This window comes from Agelaius phoeniceus, chromosome 4 (genome assembly GCF_051311805.1).
Source record: "Agelaius phoeniceus isolate bAgePho1 chromosome 4, bAgePho1.hap1, whole genome shotgun sequence".
NCBI lineage: Eukaryota > Metazoa > Chordata > Aves > Passeriformes > Icteridae > Agelaius > Agelaius phoeniceus.
The window spans coordinates 35,829,872-35,847,659 of record NC_135268.1 but is presented as its reverse complement, the minus strand read 5'-3'; the positions used below and the strand labels follow the sequence as shown (position 1 = coordinate 35,847,659).

Here is a 17,788-nt window from a genome sequence, read left to right as displayed (position 1 = left end):
CCTGATATTTGAGAAATGGGACTATCATCCCTGGGAAACTATTCTGTCTCTAACACTAAAGAGGTCTCCTGACACTCAACTAAAATATTGTATTGTTCAGATTCATTTTTTCACTCACACATATATTCTTCTAACATGTTCTAAACAATCTGACTCTACTCCATGACTGACAAGCCATATTGAAGCCAAAATGTCTTTTTCATCTTTCCTTTTTCACTATAACTTCCCTTCATTGCATTTCATTGTGTGAACACTTACCTGACATGTCCCAAGAAAACATTACTGTGGAAGGAGAGAAAGGTCATTGAACGTGCTCTGAAAGATTTTATATTCCTAATGATTATTAGCATTCCTTGTATTTCAGATGTTGCTATCACACAGTAAACATCCTCTAACATACATGCATAAATTCAGGGATCCTTTCCAGTAGTTGTAACAACACAGGAAGAATTACTACATCTGAAGGCCATTGAAGACATTCACACAGACAAAAAACCCGTCATCTGTCTTTTTGTCTGTCATGTCACTTAATCTTGCATTATATGAGATTTGATAGGTTACAAATAAAAACCAGGGAAAACAATTTCAGAAATGGGATCCAAATAGAGGGACTCAAGCCTTGCTAACATTTCCTTTTGTTGTCCACCTAATACCACTGTACCATAAATATTTTTTGCCACTGCTAGAGCTTGTTTTCTTTGTGAACTCAGAATGAAATATCAGGGCAAATGAGAACATTTTCTAACTTTCAAAATGCATTTTCCTTTGTTCTTTTTGTTTTAATCAGGCTTCATTCATCCAAGTTCTATGAAACAATATTAAGCAGCTGCTTACTGTTTTGATTAATTGAATTAAATCAAGCAGAGTAACATCAAAATGTTGTCCCAAGTATACAATTTAGAGCAGAAAAACTTGATAGTGCTAGAAGGGAAAAAAAATCTCAACCCGCAAGAGCTATAGCCCAGTGTTACCCCCTCTCACAAATGGGTAGTCACTCCAGATATACGTGATTAGGAACCAAAGCAAGCCATTTCTTAGGTTGTCTTTAGTTCTCTGTTTGAAAAATTCACTAACCAATGCAATTAGTCATCTAAATGTTCCCTAGGTAGGTGAAACCAATACATCATAAAGCATTTTTAAAGAATATGAAGGATGCATTGAAAAAATAATACATCAGTAACAGTGCTGACTTTAGAGACTCCTTTTTTTTAATGTAATTTAGTTGTATCTCTGATAGTTTTATATTTTGCTTTTTCAGGCACTTGGTTTATTCTGGCTTCTCCTTTTTTTTTTTTTTAACTAACCAATTAATAATCAAATCATAATCAGCAATGTTAAAATCAAAATCAAAGCAAGTCCTTTGGTAAGGTTCTGCCAATCTGTATGATCAGGTATGCTAATGTGATAGAAACCATCCCCTCCTATTATTCATTTGGACCTAACTTCAGACTTGAAGTCAAAGTAAAATTCTCCTCTGGTTACTGGTCAGGTCTATTTTAAGATTGAATACTTTCCTGAAATTGCATACACATATCAGGTCTCTAAACTCTGAGATCTGTACATTTTGGCAGAACATAACCATTTAATTATAAAAGTTCCAGTGAGCCTCAGCGGTGACCACTGTCTGTGGTGGTGCAGCACACACAGCCTGTGAGGTCAACAACAATTTCCTCTGTTAGAACAAATTGGGTGTGCCACTTGTACCCTAACAGCATAGAAAAAGTGCAGAACTGATTCCCCAGGTGGATAAAGCTTCCATCCATTGAATTTAATTTTTACAGTGGTTCAAAAGCAATCTGCTTTAAATGAAAAAGTAATGCTGCAATATTGTGTTAAGGATCTGATTTGGCTCTCACCCATGCTTAGGTCAACTCACGATTTCATGGGTCTCACAGCAAGGCAATATTACTCAAATATTTGTAGTCTGTAACAAAAGGCCAGCAAAGAACAGAAAATCTGTTGTGTGTGCACCTACCTTGCTTTATTCACTTCAGCTTGACCTCCACAGCTTGCATGTAAGGCAACCATTTTAACTGCTTTCACTGGTGACTTTTACTCTTTTTAACCTTTTTCTCTCTTTTGTTTAGGGGTTTTTTTAAGGACGCAAGGAAAGCTTCTCACAAATATACCTTACCTTCCCTCTAATCTAAGTGTGATATTGATCACAGGATTTGGTCTGCCACAGACTTAAATTCTCCAAGAGCCTGTCAGCCATGCAGACCAGTACATTCCATCAAAACAACACTTTATGCTAAATTTAACATTAAGGAATAATACTCAGCAAGTCAGAAGCTCTTTAGGTAGTTGAGAAAAAAACCTTATTATATGCTCCAGGAAAAGTAATTCAAATCCAGTGACTTTGCCACAGTCAAAAAAAGTTTGTGTCAAATAGGAAGCAGAACAAATCATCTACACCCTGATGGGAATGTTGTCAATAAATGCACTGTAACTAGATTTCAAATCTGGATCTGCATATGTGGATAACCCACACTGCTTTTCACAATTTCAAAAACAAAAATAAATTATTTTTTCATTATTATCTTATTGTTAGGCTAGTTATAAGGCATACTTCCCCTATAAGGGCGGAGTTCACTGCGTATGTCATTTTTCATTACATCAGGAAAAGCCTCCTAGGACTTGTAAATAGCTGTGTTTTTAATAGCATCTGATAGCACCACGAGGCATTGAGTAGGATCATGGCCAGTAAGAAGATAGAACCCATATGGTCCATTTATCAGCAAGATAATCATTAGGAACACCTGCACTTTCACCACTCTGAAGCATAAGAGATCTACAGAGGAATAACCAACCAAAGAATTCAAACTTTGAATTTGAAGTTCTGGCAACTACTCTCTTCTGACTTCTACATATTCCATGTGAAAAAATCCCAGCAATGCTGTGCTCAAAAGCAATACTTCGACATGACCATAAAGAATCACCTTCCACAGGGCTTTGGAAATACACCATAATGTGTTGCCCCCAATCCAACCTCTTCTTCATCCATTTCTGCTGCACTATTTAATATAGGACAGCAGGATTTACGCAGGGGCCTGTATGAATCAACAACAACAAAAGAAACCTTTCCAAAAAGTAATGATCTTGGCTCAACCCTGTGGTTATTAGAGTAATCCTGAGGGGAATAAGAAAGCCAAATTTAGAGAAAAGGAAGGCTTTAGCAAACAGAGAGAGATAATATTATGGGGAGATGAGAACAGAAAAGTGGAAAATAAGATAGCATGGAAACTTGCATTTGCTTTCAGCCTCAGACTTTCCCAGTTGCTTTTGATTAACCATGCCAGGGAGACACTGCTTCTGCTGCTGCTTGCTTTTCTTTCAGAAATTCAAGCATTGGAATTCCACCCAGCTGATAAATTATGTAACAACATCAAGAATACACAGTTTATTTTTTTAACTTTAGTAATATCTCTGCCTGAACTTTGTAGTAAAAGACCTTGGAGAAAATGTTTGTAGTTCATTTCTTGATCAAATAACCTGAAAAATGAGCTAAAAGACAGTGGAGCAGCATTATAAAAACACAGAAATGATTAAATTTTTGAACTTCACACACATCAGCTATCTAAAAAGAAAAATATATATGAGTAATAACAGGACTGTTAAAACAAGCAAAGAGATCTATACAGACATTCAGTTTTTATTTTTATAAAAAAAGGTCAGATTTATTAGTGCCAATGTATGTTCATAGAAGGAAACAAAAACTAAGCTAATTTGAGTAGCAACTTACATCAAAGGATATCAAAATAATATTTCTTGTAAGTGAAACATAATACTTCATTTAAACTTGATTCTTGCAAACTAGAAGTCCTTGTTATCTGTCTATGAAGCCTTTAAAGAAAAGTTGCTACAGTCAAACAGGGTCCTGATAGAACTTGGCACAAAAAGAAACAATTCCATATTCACCCATACAATACCTCTCACTCTCCTGGAGCACTCATTCATACAATACTTACATAATGCATATACATTATGACTAGAGCCATGTACGGCCTAAAGCACATAGAATATCTCAGTTCTAAATGTAACATATCTCTACATCAAAAGCAGGTCTCTGTATTTACAGCAGATGATCTCTCTCTGCAGATGGGGCTTTTGCTTGAAGATCCTTTTGTTAGTGTATGCTAAGATGCTCAAGTTGTCCAATTATTTATCAAATTAGGAGTGTATCTACAGGAAGATCTGTCTGATTGTGTGCGAGGATTCTAAGGCAATAATAGTAGTTGTTCCACAGGAATAGCACTGCCATTGCAACCCACTTTCCATCGGAGCAGTAAAGCCTTCCTTCTCCAGATGCAGCCAGGTATAGTGAGACATTCATGATCTGCAAACTGTTGGCTCAAAAGTCTAAAACTTCTTGGTTTTTTTTTTTTTTTTAATGTTCATGGAATAGCACCATAGAAATTCACACTTGGTATCAAAAAGATCCTGGGTCTGTTGCTTCGTTCTGCTTTTTTAACCATCATGGATAGTCTTGCTCTTAGAAAAAAAACCTAACAAAAACCTCTTTGGGAAACTTGTCTTTTGGACACTACTGCAGCCTCATTTCTGAGTAACTGAATCCAGCAAATAGCTCATTCACAAAAAGGTCCAAAGAAATAAAGCTTAGCAGTGGTTTCAAACGTACTGCTGAAAAAAAAATTCAGTAGGAGGAGTTTCAGATGATCCTTGACCATTTCTCTTTTTCATGGATACAGATTTTGATTCAGGACAGGTTTTTATTTCAGTCTCTTTCTATATTCAGTGCAAAATAAGAGCACATCATCGGAGATAGCTTACTTAACCAGTAAACCAAACATTTTCAGATGCTTACACAATTAAAATTCAGTCAGCTAGTGACTGGTCACTAGTGATGACTGATGTAACAGTTCAGACTTCTCAGTCATTAGTAAAACAAAATACTCTATAGATCAGTTATGTTTCAGAAGTAGGATTTTCCAGTTTCAAAACACTGATAACCTGATACGACAGGTGAATTTGTAAAAAATACAGAACAATGCAGGAAGGCCTTCCCATTTCATATCTTCTTCCAAGTCCTTGTACACACGGTACGCAGGATTTGAAGTCAAAGCAACTAGGTAGAAGGACAGTATTTGAGTGTGTGACCTAAAAGAGCTTCTTTTCCTTCTAGACACCATACAATTGTCAGAAGGAAGAATGATCTAGAGGGTCACTTCCCCTGAATGATACTGATTGAATCCACACGCAGTTCTAGCAAATACTGGACCATGAAAAAAAGCTTTTCTATTCTCCCTGCATGCCAAGTCCTTTCACAAGCTCTGCAGAGACAGTCAAGTATGGAGCCTGCACATCGTCCTCTTGACTATTCCACTGGGATAGGTGATTTTCTTCTTTTATTTTATTTCAGTCTCTGGTATTATAAGTCAGCATTTCAACTGAACTTATATTAATCATTTGTGCTAATAACTTCAGTTTTTTAAAAAAATGACACGCCTTCCTTCCTTTCACTGTGCGTTCTTTCTTTCTCACTCTTTTTTTCTGGCATAGAGGTTCTTGTGTTATTTTTTGGTGTGCACGCTATCTGGATATTTTATACTTCTGTATCGTATATGAAATCCTTTCTTGTTGATCGTATCATCAGTGTGAAAGTGAAGTAAAAGAGATTCTCCTGCTGAATAAATTTCTTCTGGTGGCTAAAATAAATAAATAAGAGAAAAAAAATTATCTGTCCTCTCGGTGTATTCATACACTATGAATACTATGAATATTATGAATATTATGAATATTATGAATATTATGAATATTTCTCTTTTTCTGCTACACCTTATCATGTAATTCCACTGTGTCTCATACAATGCCATCTGTCATCATAGGACAGAACAGTTCTGTCTCATTGTGCTCTCACTTATAGGCTAGAGGCAGACTGAGGAAATAACCTAACTCCTAGTTTTTCTCTACTTCTGCTGGAGAAAGTGACTGGGCAGGACCATATACAATATTTTAAATTTGGATAAAAAACAGAGGCCAATACCTATTTTCTATCTTATTTTTCACAGCCTTCATGATGTCCTATTTTATTACTGAAGCACATTTATCAGAAGTAGCAGCTGAACTACCAATTCCTTCTTCTAAAGTTGAGAGGGTGGTAATAAGTACTAACATACATATTTTTTCCATTCCAGTTTAGATAATTTTGCATTTTATTTTCAATAGATTTTCTATTTAATTGTATCTATCCCATGTGGCATCCGAAGCCATTCATTTACATCTTATCAGAACCAAACCACCACCAATGCAAAACCATTCCACCCCAAACCCCCAAAAGAAGAAAATAATTCAGACCATTTTCTGGTTTGCTGCCCCTGTACTTTTAAACACAGTAACAAAGTAAAATATTGTTTTGTGTGAATTAGTAGATTTTAGTCAGTTGTAGCATTTCCCCTAGAATACATCCCCTGCAGCTCAAGTGGAAGCACCTTTTGTGCATCATTAATTAGTGTTCAAAAATGTGCTAAAAGGATTTAAGCCAGTTTACAGGTAACTTGTCTGAATGACTAAGATGTTTGATCCAGCTCAGAGGCTGAAAAAAGTGACACATAATTACTTAAGAGCTCCCATCATCTTATATAGTCTTTGAAGCCTTTTATCTAGGCAAAGAGTATATGTACAAAAGTGTGCCTGCACTGGCACACATATAAAGAATTGATGAGGACTTGTGGGATCATTGCATTAGTTTTCTCAAGGCAGGCAGCCAGCAGATCAATGCAAGTCTAAAATGAGAAATAGGATACAGCATTTTCAGGGTGTCCTCTGGCCAACTTCATCCATGCCTTACAGTTAAAACATGCCAGAATGAATATAGGATTTCACGGCTTTCTTAAGGCCCATATTAATCACCCAAGTTAGGAGCATATTTTTTTTCCTAAAATCAGACTTAAAAGTCAATGAGCATACTATAAAATACTCCCCAGCTGCCCCTCCTACTTTAAAATGTGGCTTCTTTCCAATTCAAAGAACTTTAATGTAATAATTTTTAACACTGATGCATTTCCCTCTATATAAGGAAAAAAAGCTGCTAACTTTTATTTGTGTGCTGATAAACATGCCACTGCCAGCTCCTTAAAGGTTACCATAACATTATAATACTTTGGTCAAAAAACACATGAGAATTTATTGATGAAAATATTTCACTACTACTACAGGCCTGCAAATTTATTCATTAAAATATGAGGTAGATAATCTAGTACCCTTACTATAAGGTGTTTTAACTGAATTTCACGACCCTTACCTTCCTCCGCCTTGTCTTTCTTATCTTTTTGTAGAAATGAAAAATAAAAAAAAGTTTCTAACTATTTACTTACCCCAGATCCACAAAATCGACCAAGTCTCACTGCTGTCTTATCATGACCATCAAAAAGCTCCACATAGTCGTAGCCACAGTCTGCCTCTTCCTCAACCTCAAAAGTCTGGAACATCAACTCGACGCGGGCGCCGCGCTCGGCCACCAGCAGCCAGTCGCAGTCGGCCTGAACCGGGTAGTTGTTATCACCAAACTGAGCATGTGAGTACAGGTCTTTGGGCTTCAGTTCAGCTTTCAAACGACCACCACACTCTAAATGAAGGGGGGAAAAAAAGATTAGGAAGCCTGTTCAGTACAAATTTGTGTTTTCTTTTCATAGATGCACAGTCTCATTCAGGCTGTGTGCATTTTAATGTCGCAAGCACGTTAATCAAACAAGCTGAGAAAGAAGTGCTACACAGTATGAATAGAACTCCATCATTCTGAGTTTTCTTATATAAATTCTCTTTTATAACTAGAAAGACTTGAACATAGTTCAGAATTTTCAACTGAAAGACAAAGACAGGGAACACCAAAGGAATGTTACTTAAGCAATATGACAGCCTTTGACAGCCTTTGACAGGCACTGGAAAGATTCCTGTGGCCAGCAGAACAGTTGCTGTAAGGGTATCCACATTTCAATGGTGGTGCTTCCACAGGAGTTAATGACACCGTTTGCAAGTGATAGGGGAGGATCAGATCCAGCACACTCAGTCAGTGATTGAATGCAAAACTTTTTTGTTTCACAGTAGTGTCAGCTTTAACCATAAGGTGGCATCTGGAGAGCCAGCTCAATACTAAATACCACTGCAAAGCTGGCTGCCTTGTTTGCTGTGTAGTTCATGAGCAGACTTTTCTCTTTAAAAGAGAGGGCCAGGAGAAAGCTGCTGCTACCAGATGAAGTCTTGTATCTGAAAGCCTGTTCTTGAGGCAAGCCTTTGGCAGGAGATCCATGCCTTTTGTCAAAACCATTATTTTAGCATAAATCTCTATTTGTAATCTCTCAGTTGCAAAATGGATGTGGGGCTTTAGAGCTTGTTTATAACTGCTCAAAGAGTTCAAAATTTAAATATTAATTAGCTCTAGTGTAAAGGTGAATAAGGTGTAAAACAAATAAGTAACAGTATCATTAGAACCCAATGAAGAACAGATGAAAATTGTACTTAAGAAAAAAATGCATTGTTTCCAATATGCACCACATTTCCAAAAGGTGGGTGCAGGCTTTGTTACTTTACATGTACGAAGATTTCAATGCAAATAGAATAATTTTGGTTTTGTTTCTCATCAAGAACAAATCATCTCTTACAGCACTTGATAAAATCATCAAGTGCAAATGAGCTTGAACAAAATACTGAGAATCACAAGTTTAGATTTAATTTTTATAAATAAATAGATAATTTTACCTGCATTTAAAAATATGTAAATATTATTGATTGATCATTTTAGAGTAACCTGAAACAAAGAGCAATATTCAAATCTTTCTAAGCTTTGGTGAAGAGAGACTTTGAATTTTACTTCACGGACTCCACCCACACTAAACATGACCAATTGCACTATTATATTGCAAGGAGTCACATTTCAGCTAAGAGTTAATAATGGTAATGACCAAATCCTTACTTTTTAAAAAGAGTGGGTTTTTTCTTGATAGAAAGATAATGAAGGAAAACCAGGAAATATAATTTAGAAGTAATCCATTGTGCATGAATAGTTCATAATGAAATTTCATTTTTTTTGCTCTTAAAGAACAAATAAGAGCACATGATAAAACATTGGCAAGAAAGATAGTTCAAAGAGTTACTTCTCATTGATATTCTAATTTATTGTTTTTTCTCCCTATTCTGAATTTCATTTGGAGCTTTCTGTTGATGTTTTGGGGTTTTTTTGTGTTTTTTTGTTGAGGGGAGAGGGGGTTTGTTTTGGGTTTATTTTTTGTTTGACTGGACTCTTGACAACATTAGGAACATCTCACTGCCTCAGACAACAAACAGCTGCAAACAAGACAACATTTAATGAACTGTCTGCATTCTTTCCCTCTGCTTGCTACAGAGGACAGGAGCTTAAAGGAAAGTTGTAGCCATACAACCACAGAAAATGGCAATTCCTCTTCCCCTGCCCTTCTCTCACAGAATATAGCCTCATATTTTAGAATAGAAATTACAAGCCAAATTTTCAGTTTCTTAAGTATTAAGCTGTAGTTTCAGAAGCCTACATTTAGCCTGCCCAATAGGGCTCTGCACTGGGACACAAGGGACAGGCACAGAGCAGAGCTGTGCAGCACTGCCTGCTTAGCCTTGGTGCTGGAGCTGACCCATTGTGGCTTCCATTGTGCAGGCGCAGCTGCCCTGCTGTAGGCAGGGTGTTTGCTCCTGACTGCAAGGAAATATGTCCAACTTGTAAAACCATGGTCATCTGGTACCTTCAGTGAAAGACTCTTTCTAGATCATCTAAGGCACAAAAACCCTCTCATGTTTCATTACCTTTCTGGGGACTTTGAGGCTTCTTTCAAACATAAGAACAAATTGAGCAGTAGTTTCCTGATTGTTCAACAAGCCAGACAGTTGGGAGAACCTTAAACCCACACCATCTGAACTAATGAGACAAGATTATAAATTTGATTCAACACTCCTATACTGAATTATTATAGCTATTTTGGAAGCAACACAGGCATCTAAACTGAGTGACATCTGAGATACCCAAATTTGTTTGAGACATCCTCCCAGCATTGACAGATATGAATAGAACCTACAGTAGATCTGCAACCTCCTAGAGCAGTGGCTGGAAGCCAGGCACCATAAATGAAGCTCTCCAGAAGAGAACTAGATGCCTGAGTTAGGGCAGACAGATCACTCCCTGAGCAATGATGTTTAATGTTCTGTCAGGAGCATTTTTATTAATTCTTCTTGGATGGGTTATGCCTTTTCTGAGAGGAGAAAATATGACAGAATCTCCTCTAAAACGGTATTGCACTTTCAAAACAGCATTTTATAAGTTTTGCTCCACCCAAGGAAGCCTTTCTAGCCAGTTTATTTTTTAAGATTTACTGTATTTGCTGCTACATTTTTATCCTGTTTTCTGAAGTATTAAATGGAAATTTTGAAATCGGATAGCACTTCAAGCCAAAAAGTGTCATAGAAGGGAAATCATCACTGACAACTCCACTGGAATAATAAGGGGCCATTGAATGATGAAGATGCCAGGAATGCAGGAGCAGAGACAGCTCTGGGCACAGAATCCAGCTACTCATTCACTGCTGCTGTGTTACAGCAGTCCTTTCAGTGAGTGAGTTCTGCCAACATGTTAGAAGTGATGGGAGCAGCTTCCTCAGCACTCCCTGTCTGTCTGTACAGGTATACAGGATCAAACACAACCTTGTCTGCTCCTATTGCACACCATCAACCATTTTTTCCCAGAAAAGATGAACTAAGGGAATACAATCCTCGGCCCATACACTTACTAGGGATCTGCTCATTCACATGTGCCCACAGCACAGGGGTAAAATTCTCACAGAATTTTGGCTCAAGGCTGGAGGAAGAGAGTGTGAGAACTGAGCTGTCCTTCATTCAAACACTATCTCCAGGTACATACCAGAGATGAGGGCTCATCTCAGGGAGCAGTCTGTGCAACAGCAGCTGACAGAAATCAATGGCCTCTCTTAAGGAGGTAAACTGTAGTTTTTTATAGCATTCTTAAAATCTGGGTAGATTTTATTTTTCTCAGTTTCTCAGAAAAGCACATGCTTTTCCATGCTATAAATGTTTTTATATTTAAGGCACATAAAATTTAGCAGGTCATAATAAAACTTGCAATCTTTAGAATTTAGGGAGTGTATATCTGAACTTTGTTCACATACTGATTGCTACAGTTCTGCAAACTGAAAGTGAGGACAATAAATGAAACAGCAATTTTACTATACCTGATCTAGCAAGAGTTCTGACCTTTAATTATATACTCTAAGGTAATTAAAAATGGGTAATTATTACTTCTATCGAAATTTTCATCTAAGGGAAAATGTTACTGTAGTAGGGAAAGCAAAACATTGTATGCTTGTAAAACAGGATTTTCCACAAGAAAAAAAACTGAGTTACAGGTAGCTAAACTTTTCACTTTCAAGGCTCAGATCATAAGATTTCATATACTGTTGTCTACTGTCTTTCTCAGAAAGGGAAATTAAATTACTAAAGATTTTGAATTATTTAGAACAAATCAGAAGGAAAAAAAAGACAAAAGGCCAGCACTGATATATTTGAGGATTTTTTAGCTGAGCATTACACATCAACTTGCTGGATATTTTGGGTAATATCATATTACACTAACCTTGTAATATTACAATTACTTTATTATATATTATTATATATTATATAGATAATATATTATTAATATAATTATATATATATAAAATAATATTATATTTTATATAATATGTATTATTATATACTATTAGATTTTATTACAATGTAATAGAACTCACTACCTTTATAATTCTATTCATAACTATTGCCTATCATTAAAACTTATCTCCTAGAAGATATATTTATGAAATATTTTCTGAATTATTTATTGCCTGGATAAATAAGAATGAACTCTGGAAAGTAAAGACAGACATTATAATTGAAGATTAAAATAAACGTCAAAAAGCCCCTAATCCCCTTGTTTTACTGCAGGCACTGGATGTTCAGAGGTTCAGCACTAGAGGCCACTGTAAGCCAAGCAACATCAGGGGAAAAATCTATACACTGAAAATGTCCCAGAAACTCTATAAATGCAATTACAAACCACTGTTTCCAACTTCAGTGACTTCTGCCAAACAAGAAAACTGAATGGTAAATATGAAGAATATTATGTTCTAAAGGTCCTAAAAAGTCTTTAATGTTGTTTTTTCCTTATTCTTTAGTTTGTCTTTTGTTTTAAGCACTACAGGAAAGAAATATCTGTTTACATGAAACCCAGATTTTTGTTTAAGTTAGAACAGGAAAGTAATGGAGGTGCATCACATGTCCCAGTTAAGTGTTGTCATTACAAATACAGTGAAAAGATATTCAATCTTTTATGATCTCAAGTCAAGAATCCTAAGGAACCTCATTTCTTATTTGACTCTATTTTAACACCTTTTAATTTCTCACCTATGAGAGAAAGAGAGACAGAGAGAAAGGAATATCTAAAATATTAGAGAATACTTTCTGCAATCTCAGACTTTTCCTACTGGGTTTAAGGCTTCATTAGATACAGCTGTTACATCTGTGAACTCATCCCACTCCTACAAAAAAAAAAAAGTCTGCACATCAACCACTAAAGAACAATGGGTAAGTTATTAGTAAAAAGCACACCATGATCTCTGACCTGTAGAGTGAGTTGCTTGGAAGCCTTTCCTTTGAACTGAAGCATCAGAAATAAAGCGGAGGAACATTTTGTTTCCAGTAGCAATGAGAGGATCCGGTATTTTATTGCCACATAAGCGTCCCAGGATTGGCGATTTTTCACTTTCACCATCAAACACTTCCAAGTGGTCATAAGCACATTCTTGATGTTGCTCTATTTCAAATTCATTGAATGTCTAGGGGAAAGAAAAGTAAAATTACCCATTGTGGGACTGTATTTACATGGTACATACATACACATGTTAATATGTTGTAGAATACAAGGATGCAGTTAAAATGACAGATTTAACATTACTGCTTCTACAAGCCTGTAGAGTTGAATAACATATTGATCTTATTGATCTTTTATTGGAATAAAATTTAAGACACTGAACTTCAAGAATGCATCATCCTTCATACAGAAAGGCATTAGCATCTTTATAAAAACTACTACCTATAATAGAATACTACTTATAAGAGAATATTAAATCTAGAATAGTACTGCCTTTCTGCTAAATTTGCACTGTTTTTAGGATTATTCCAAATTTCACAGAGCATTCAAAACAGCAAAATGACAGAAATTACTATTCCTTGCATTGTTGAGGATTGATAGAAACATCTGCAAAGCATAATGGCTCCCCCCCTGCCCTTTTCTAAAACCTACATCACACTGCAACTAAAGCCTCTGAGAATGACTTTTCCACATGAAGTTTTATGCATGAAAGCTATATTTTCTAATCTATTATTTAGAAATTTGTTTTCCTATTCTTAATGATGTTTCAGGCTTCACCCTTCATGCTAAGGTCACATTTTTACTAGCAAAAGCATTGTGAAAAACAACAAAATTGTGTTAATTGTCTGTTGGAACAAACTTCAGCATTTCCAAAAAGTGTATGCCATGCCTGACAGAAACTGTTAACACACATACAACTGATACCCACATTTCAGATCTGGAAGACTATCTTCCAAGACTAGAATGATATAAACAAAGCTATTTCAAGGGGACATCTAAGATTTTTCAGATAAGACTTTTTGACCAGGGCTAAATTTCAACAACCCTGAAGCTTAATATCTGGTAATTTCTCCTCATGTGAACACTGTGAAGGCAATATACATCTTTGTGAATTTTGTATAGAGTAAGCAACAATTTAAGGTGGAATTCAAAATATATTTTGTTCAACAGAACAGCATAAAACCACCAAGTACACATGCTTTCATGAGCAGTCATGTAGCTGACCGTTTATGAAAAAAAAACTTCAGAAGGCCCCAAACAAAACCCCATAACCCAAACAGAATAGGATTAAGAAACAATAATTAAAAGGAATAAAACTGAGCTATCAAATACTAAGAAAATATCACAATTAAGCATTCTGTCTGGTATACCAAAACAAATCTGACCTACCAAATCACTTGTGGAACCCTGAGAGTGTGAAATGCAATGGTAATTTATATTAAAAGCTGACCTAAAGAGCTAACACAGTTTTTTTCCCCAGAGAACTTCAATACTCAGAATACCACTTATTTTATGTGAAGAACTGTGTGATGCAGCGAATGCACGTTCATTTCATGGTGAAAGTTTGGGGTTTACATTAAGGGATTGAAACTGCAGAGACAATGTACAGCCATACAGCTGTCACTCCTGCTGCTCTTAAATTGTGGTCAGCCATCCTACTTTTATGATGCCAACTATGTGTTGTCATTCATACCAAAATAAAATCTGATGGATTAAGAAAACCCCAGAAAGCTGAGAGACTAAGTCTCAGTAAGGGAGTTACTTAAACACAGTGTTGAGTCAAGCCAACTTGGAATCAATGGGAGCAATAGGCATGATCCAAGAGCAGCCTGCAGAAATTCATTTTTTTTAGAGGAAAATTAGATCTGTTTTGTTGACTTCTCACCAGCATGAAAAAAAACCCAACAAAGCCAACCCTCTCCAGGAAGCATATCTCTTTATGAACTACAAGGCACACCTATTATTTTTAATATTTGACTTCTCCCTGGGATTCCTGCAGAAGCACAGTACATGTTATTTTGGGTCCCTCAAACATGACCAGAAAAAGTCCTAAATCTGTTATGGGTATAGCAATCTATTTTAGCAATTCCAAAGGGAATGCAAAGAAAACTTGCTTTTTAAAGGAAAATCTGATCTTAATGCGCATAGTCCTTTAAAATCAAAAAATGTCTGATATTTTAAAATACCCAAAGACAGTCTCAGTTTTTTAAAGGTCAGCCAGTTGCTTGCAGGTTTGAAAGAGGAGAACTGACATAAACTTCCCTTAACCATAACTGAAGAGTTGCTGCCAACAGAGTTCACAAATGATCTAATAAAGTTGGTAGTATAATTAAATCACACCCTCTCTTCCTGGGACAAATACTTTTGAATTCCTACCCCACCATGACTATTTTAACTCCATGTGATATGTCTCCTTAGTGGGAATGACACTCAGAAATGTTCCATATAGCTTCTGGCCATCCAGCCCTTTCTATCTACAGCACTCAACCAAGTAGATACGTTGGTGGCACTTATGGACAGCTGCCTGGAGGGGACACTTAAGTCTGTCTCTTATAAACATCCGGCTGATTAGCTCACGGAAATCAGTCTCTCTGCTATGTACATTTTCAAAGCCATCTTTATCTACATGCTTCATTTAAAAGTTCTGAAGTGCATACCCTTTTTTTTCATAGGCTTTTTAATTGCACCAAATACTTGAATTTAGCCTGTAGAGCAAGACACTTTTCAATGGTTAGCAGAGTGAGGGCAATCACAACAAAAGATTAGTTTCTATACCCACACCCATCTTGAAAAAGAAAGCACAGCCTCACAATTCTTGTGGTTTGTTACCATCAAGTAACCAATCCACTTCTTCAATCTGAACAAGAAAACTATGAAAAGTAAACTTAAACACAGTGTGAAAGAGAAAATAATCACCCAATGTGGAATTATGGTATTAATATTATTGATATGGGACCTCGCTGTACTGCACAACTTAAAGATATTGTACATGCAGAATTTAGTAACTGACCCTACTGGATTGCACAGAAGAGCAGATCTCAGACTCTAAATCATGGAGTAATTGTTGAAAATTCTATCTAGTAAAATTCTGTATATTTTTTCAGTTCCATTGGCAAAAGCCAATTTAAAATACCTTTTCTTTCTAAAGTAGACCATGGAATATTTGGCTGAAGATATCTGAATGTTGGAATTTTGCCTGCTGTGGGTATAAGTATTGGAAAAGCTTTTACAGTAACATGCCTATACCTGGCTGGCTTTAATTTATTCAGCCAGTATGAAGAACACTTGCTCAGAAGCAGCAGTAAGAAGGCTGCCTGAATTAGAAACCTATTTTTTAACCCTTGGAATCGACAGAGCATGCACACCACTCATTCTCCACCACCACCATGTCCTCCAGTACAGTTCAACTGTTTTACTTTTGGCAAACAGGGATCAATACACAATCCCACATCAGCAGCAGTAACAGGAGTGGTTTAACCCCAGGCAGCAGCCAAGTCCCACACAGCTGCTTGCTCACTGCCCCACCAGTAGGACTGGAGAGAGAATTGGAAGTGTGAAAGATAGAAAACTTGTGGGCTGAGACGAAGACATTTTAATAGGGAAAGCAAAAGCAGCTCACACAAGTAAAGCAAAACAAGGAATGAATTCACTGCTTCCCATGGGCAGGCAGGTGTTCAGCCATCACATCTGCCCCCCCACCACTCCAAATACCATCCCCTTCCTCCTTCTTCCCCCAGTTTGATATCCTGAGCATGATGTCTATAGTCTGGAATATCCCTGTGGTCCGTTTGGGCCACCTCTCCTGGCTGTCTTCCCCCCAGCTTTCTCTGCAATCCCAGCTTCCTTGCCAGCAGAAAAAAGCCTTGGTTCTGTGTAAGCCCTGCTTAGCAATAGCAAAAACATCTCTGTATTATCAACATTGTTCAGCTCAAATCCAAACCACAGGCCCATACCAGCCACTGTGAATAAAATTAATTCTACCCCAGCCAAAACCAGGACAAGGGGTTAGGGTTTGCTAAGGTTGGCGGTTATGAGATTGGAATATACCCTTCATCCCTGCACAATTACTGCCTATTGCTTGTACCTCTGAAACAGAGATATCTCTCTCCTTAACTTTATTTGCTCCAAAACAGTTGAAAAATCAATTTAAGTAGTTGAAATATATGTAAGGCCAGCTTTTGTTGTGGCTGTCCTGCAAGTAAGCTGCAGGAGGCCACATAACCTCAGTAAACTTGCAAAGCCATCTAAGCTCTGCTAGGCCTGTCTTTGGACACCAGCACTGTCCCCAGCCAGCTGGACACCGAATTCACAAATCGACTCCAGGCTGCTCTTCTACTTAAGTTAAAATTTGAAACCACTTTAAAATGAGAAATCCAGATTCTCAGAGTTTTTGTATCTTTTTTCCTTCTCAAAAAAAACAGAACAGGAAAAGGTGTGTGTAGAGGACTGCTCATAACTCAAAATTTTGCTTTTTCTATATATTGGAATTTGTGTAAATGGCTTCTGCCATATTTGCCAAAACTTTGCACAAGTTTTATGAGTTGTAACAATGATATAGTAAAGTCTGACAGGAGGAAAGTGTTCCTCCTGCCTTTGCTGTAGAGAGTATTTCCAATCACTATAAACTTAAATCACAACTCTATGATATTGAGTAGTCCCTGTTGGTCAGAAATGGACAGGATTCAACAAGTTTTTAAAATAGTTTACCTCTGGGATGCAAACTGACAGTAAGGTTTAGTAACAGTTTCATATCATTGAGCAGTCATTTGAGAAGCTGACTTGATGGAAGAAAAGCTGAAAAGGAAGGGAAAGCAGAGACTCACCAGTTTGACCCTCTGCCCAGGGGTGGCACTGATTTCCCACGTGCACTCCTTCCTGCTGGGATACTTGTCAGGCCAGTTGGGACTCGTGATGATGCCATTGGGACTGTGGATCTTCTGCTCACACTCAGCTGTGCCAATAGGGATAGCAGCAGTTAATCTGGGGGTCAGCATTCAGAAGTAGTCAACAAAGTACTATTTTTTGTCAGGGCAGCCACCAAGTGGAAAGGATTTTTAAGAAGATAGGTAAGCATGCTTTTCAGAGTGCATAGTCATGTTATTCCCCTCA

At 37.0% G+C, this 17,788-nt stretch overlaps 1 protein-coding gene across 1 annotated transcript in view; it reads right to left on the bottom strand.

Moving 5' to 3' along the window:
* Positions 1–3,634: 3,634 nt before the first annotated feature.
* Positions 3,635–17,788, bottom strand: part of TLL1 (tolloid like 1) — a 125,960-nt gene continuing 111,806 nt past the window's right edge. Inside the window, exons 18-21 of the mRNA XM_054633207.2 lie at positions 17,503–17,630; positions 12,650–12,863; positions 7,335–7,585; positions 3,635–5,666 (exon numbers count right to left, since the gene is read on the bottom strand). Coding sequence (XP_054489182.1) covers positions 5,532–5,666; positions 7,335–7,585; positions 12,650–12,863; positions 17,503–17,630 — 728 coding nt within the window. The 3' untranslated portion in view covers positions 3,635–5,531. The remainder of the gene's footprint in view (positions 5,667–7,334; positions 7,586–12,649; positions 12,864–17,502; positions 17,631–17,788) is intronic.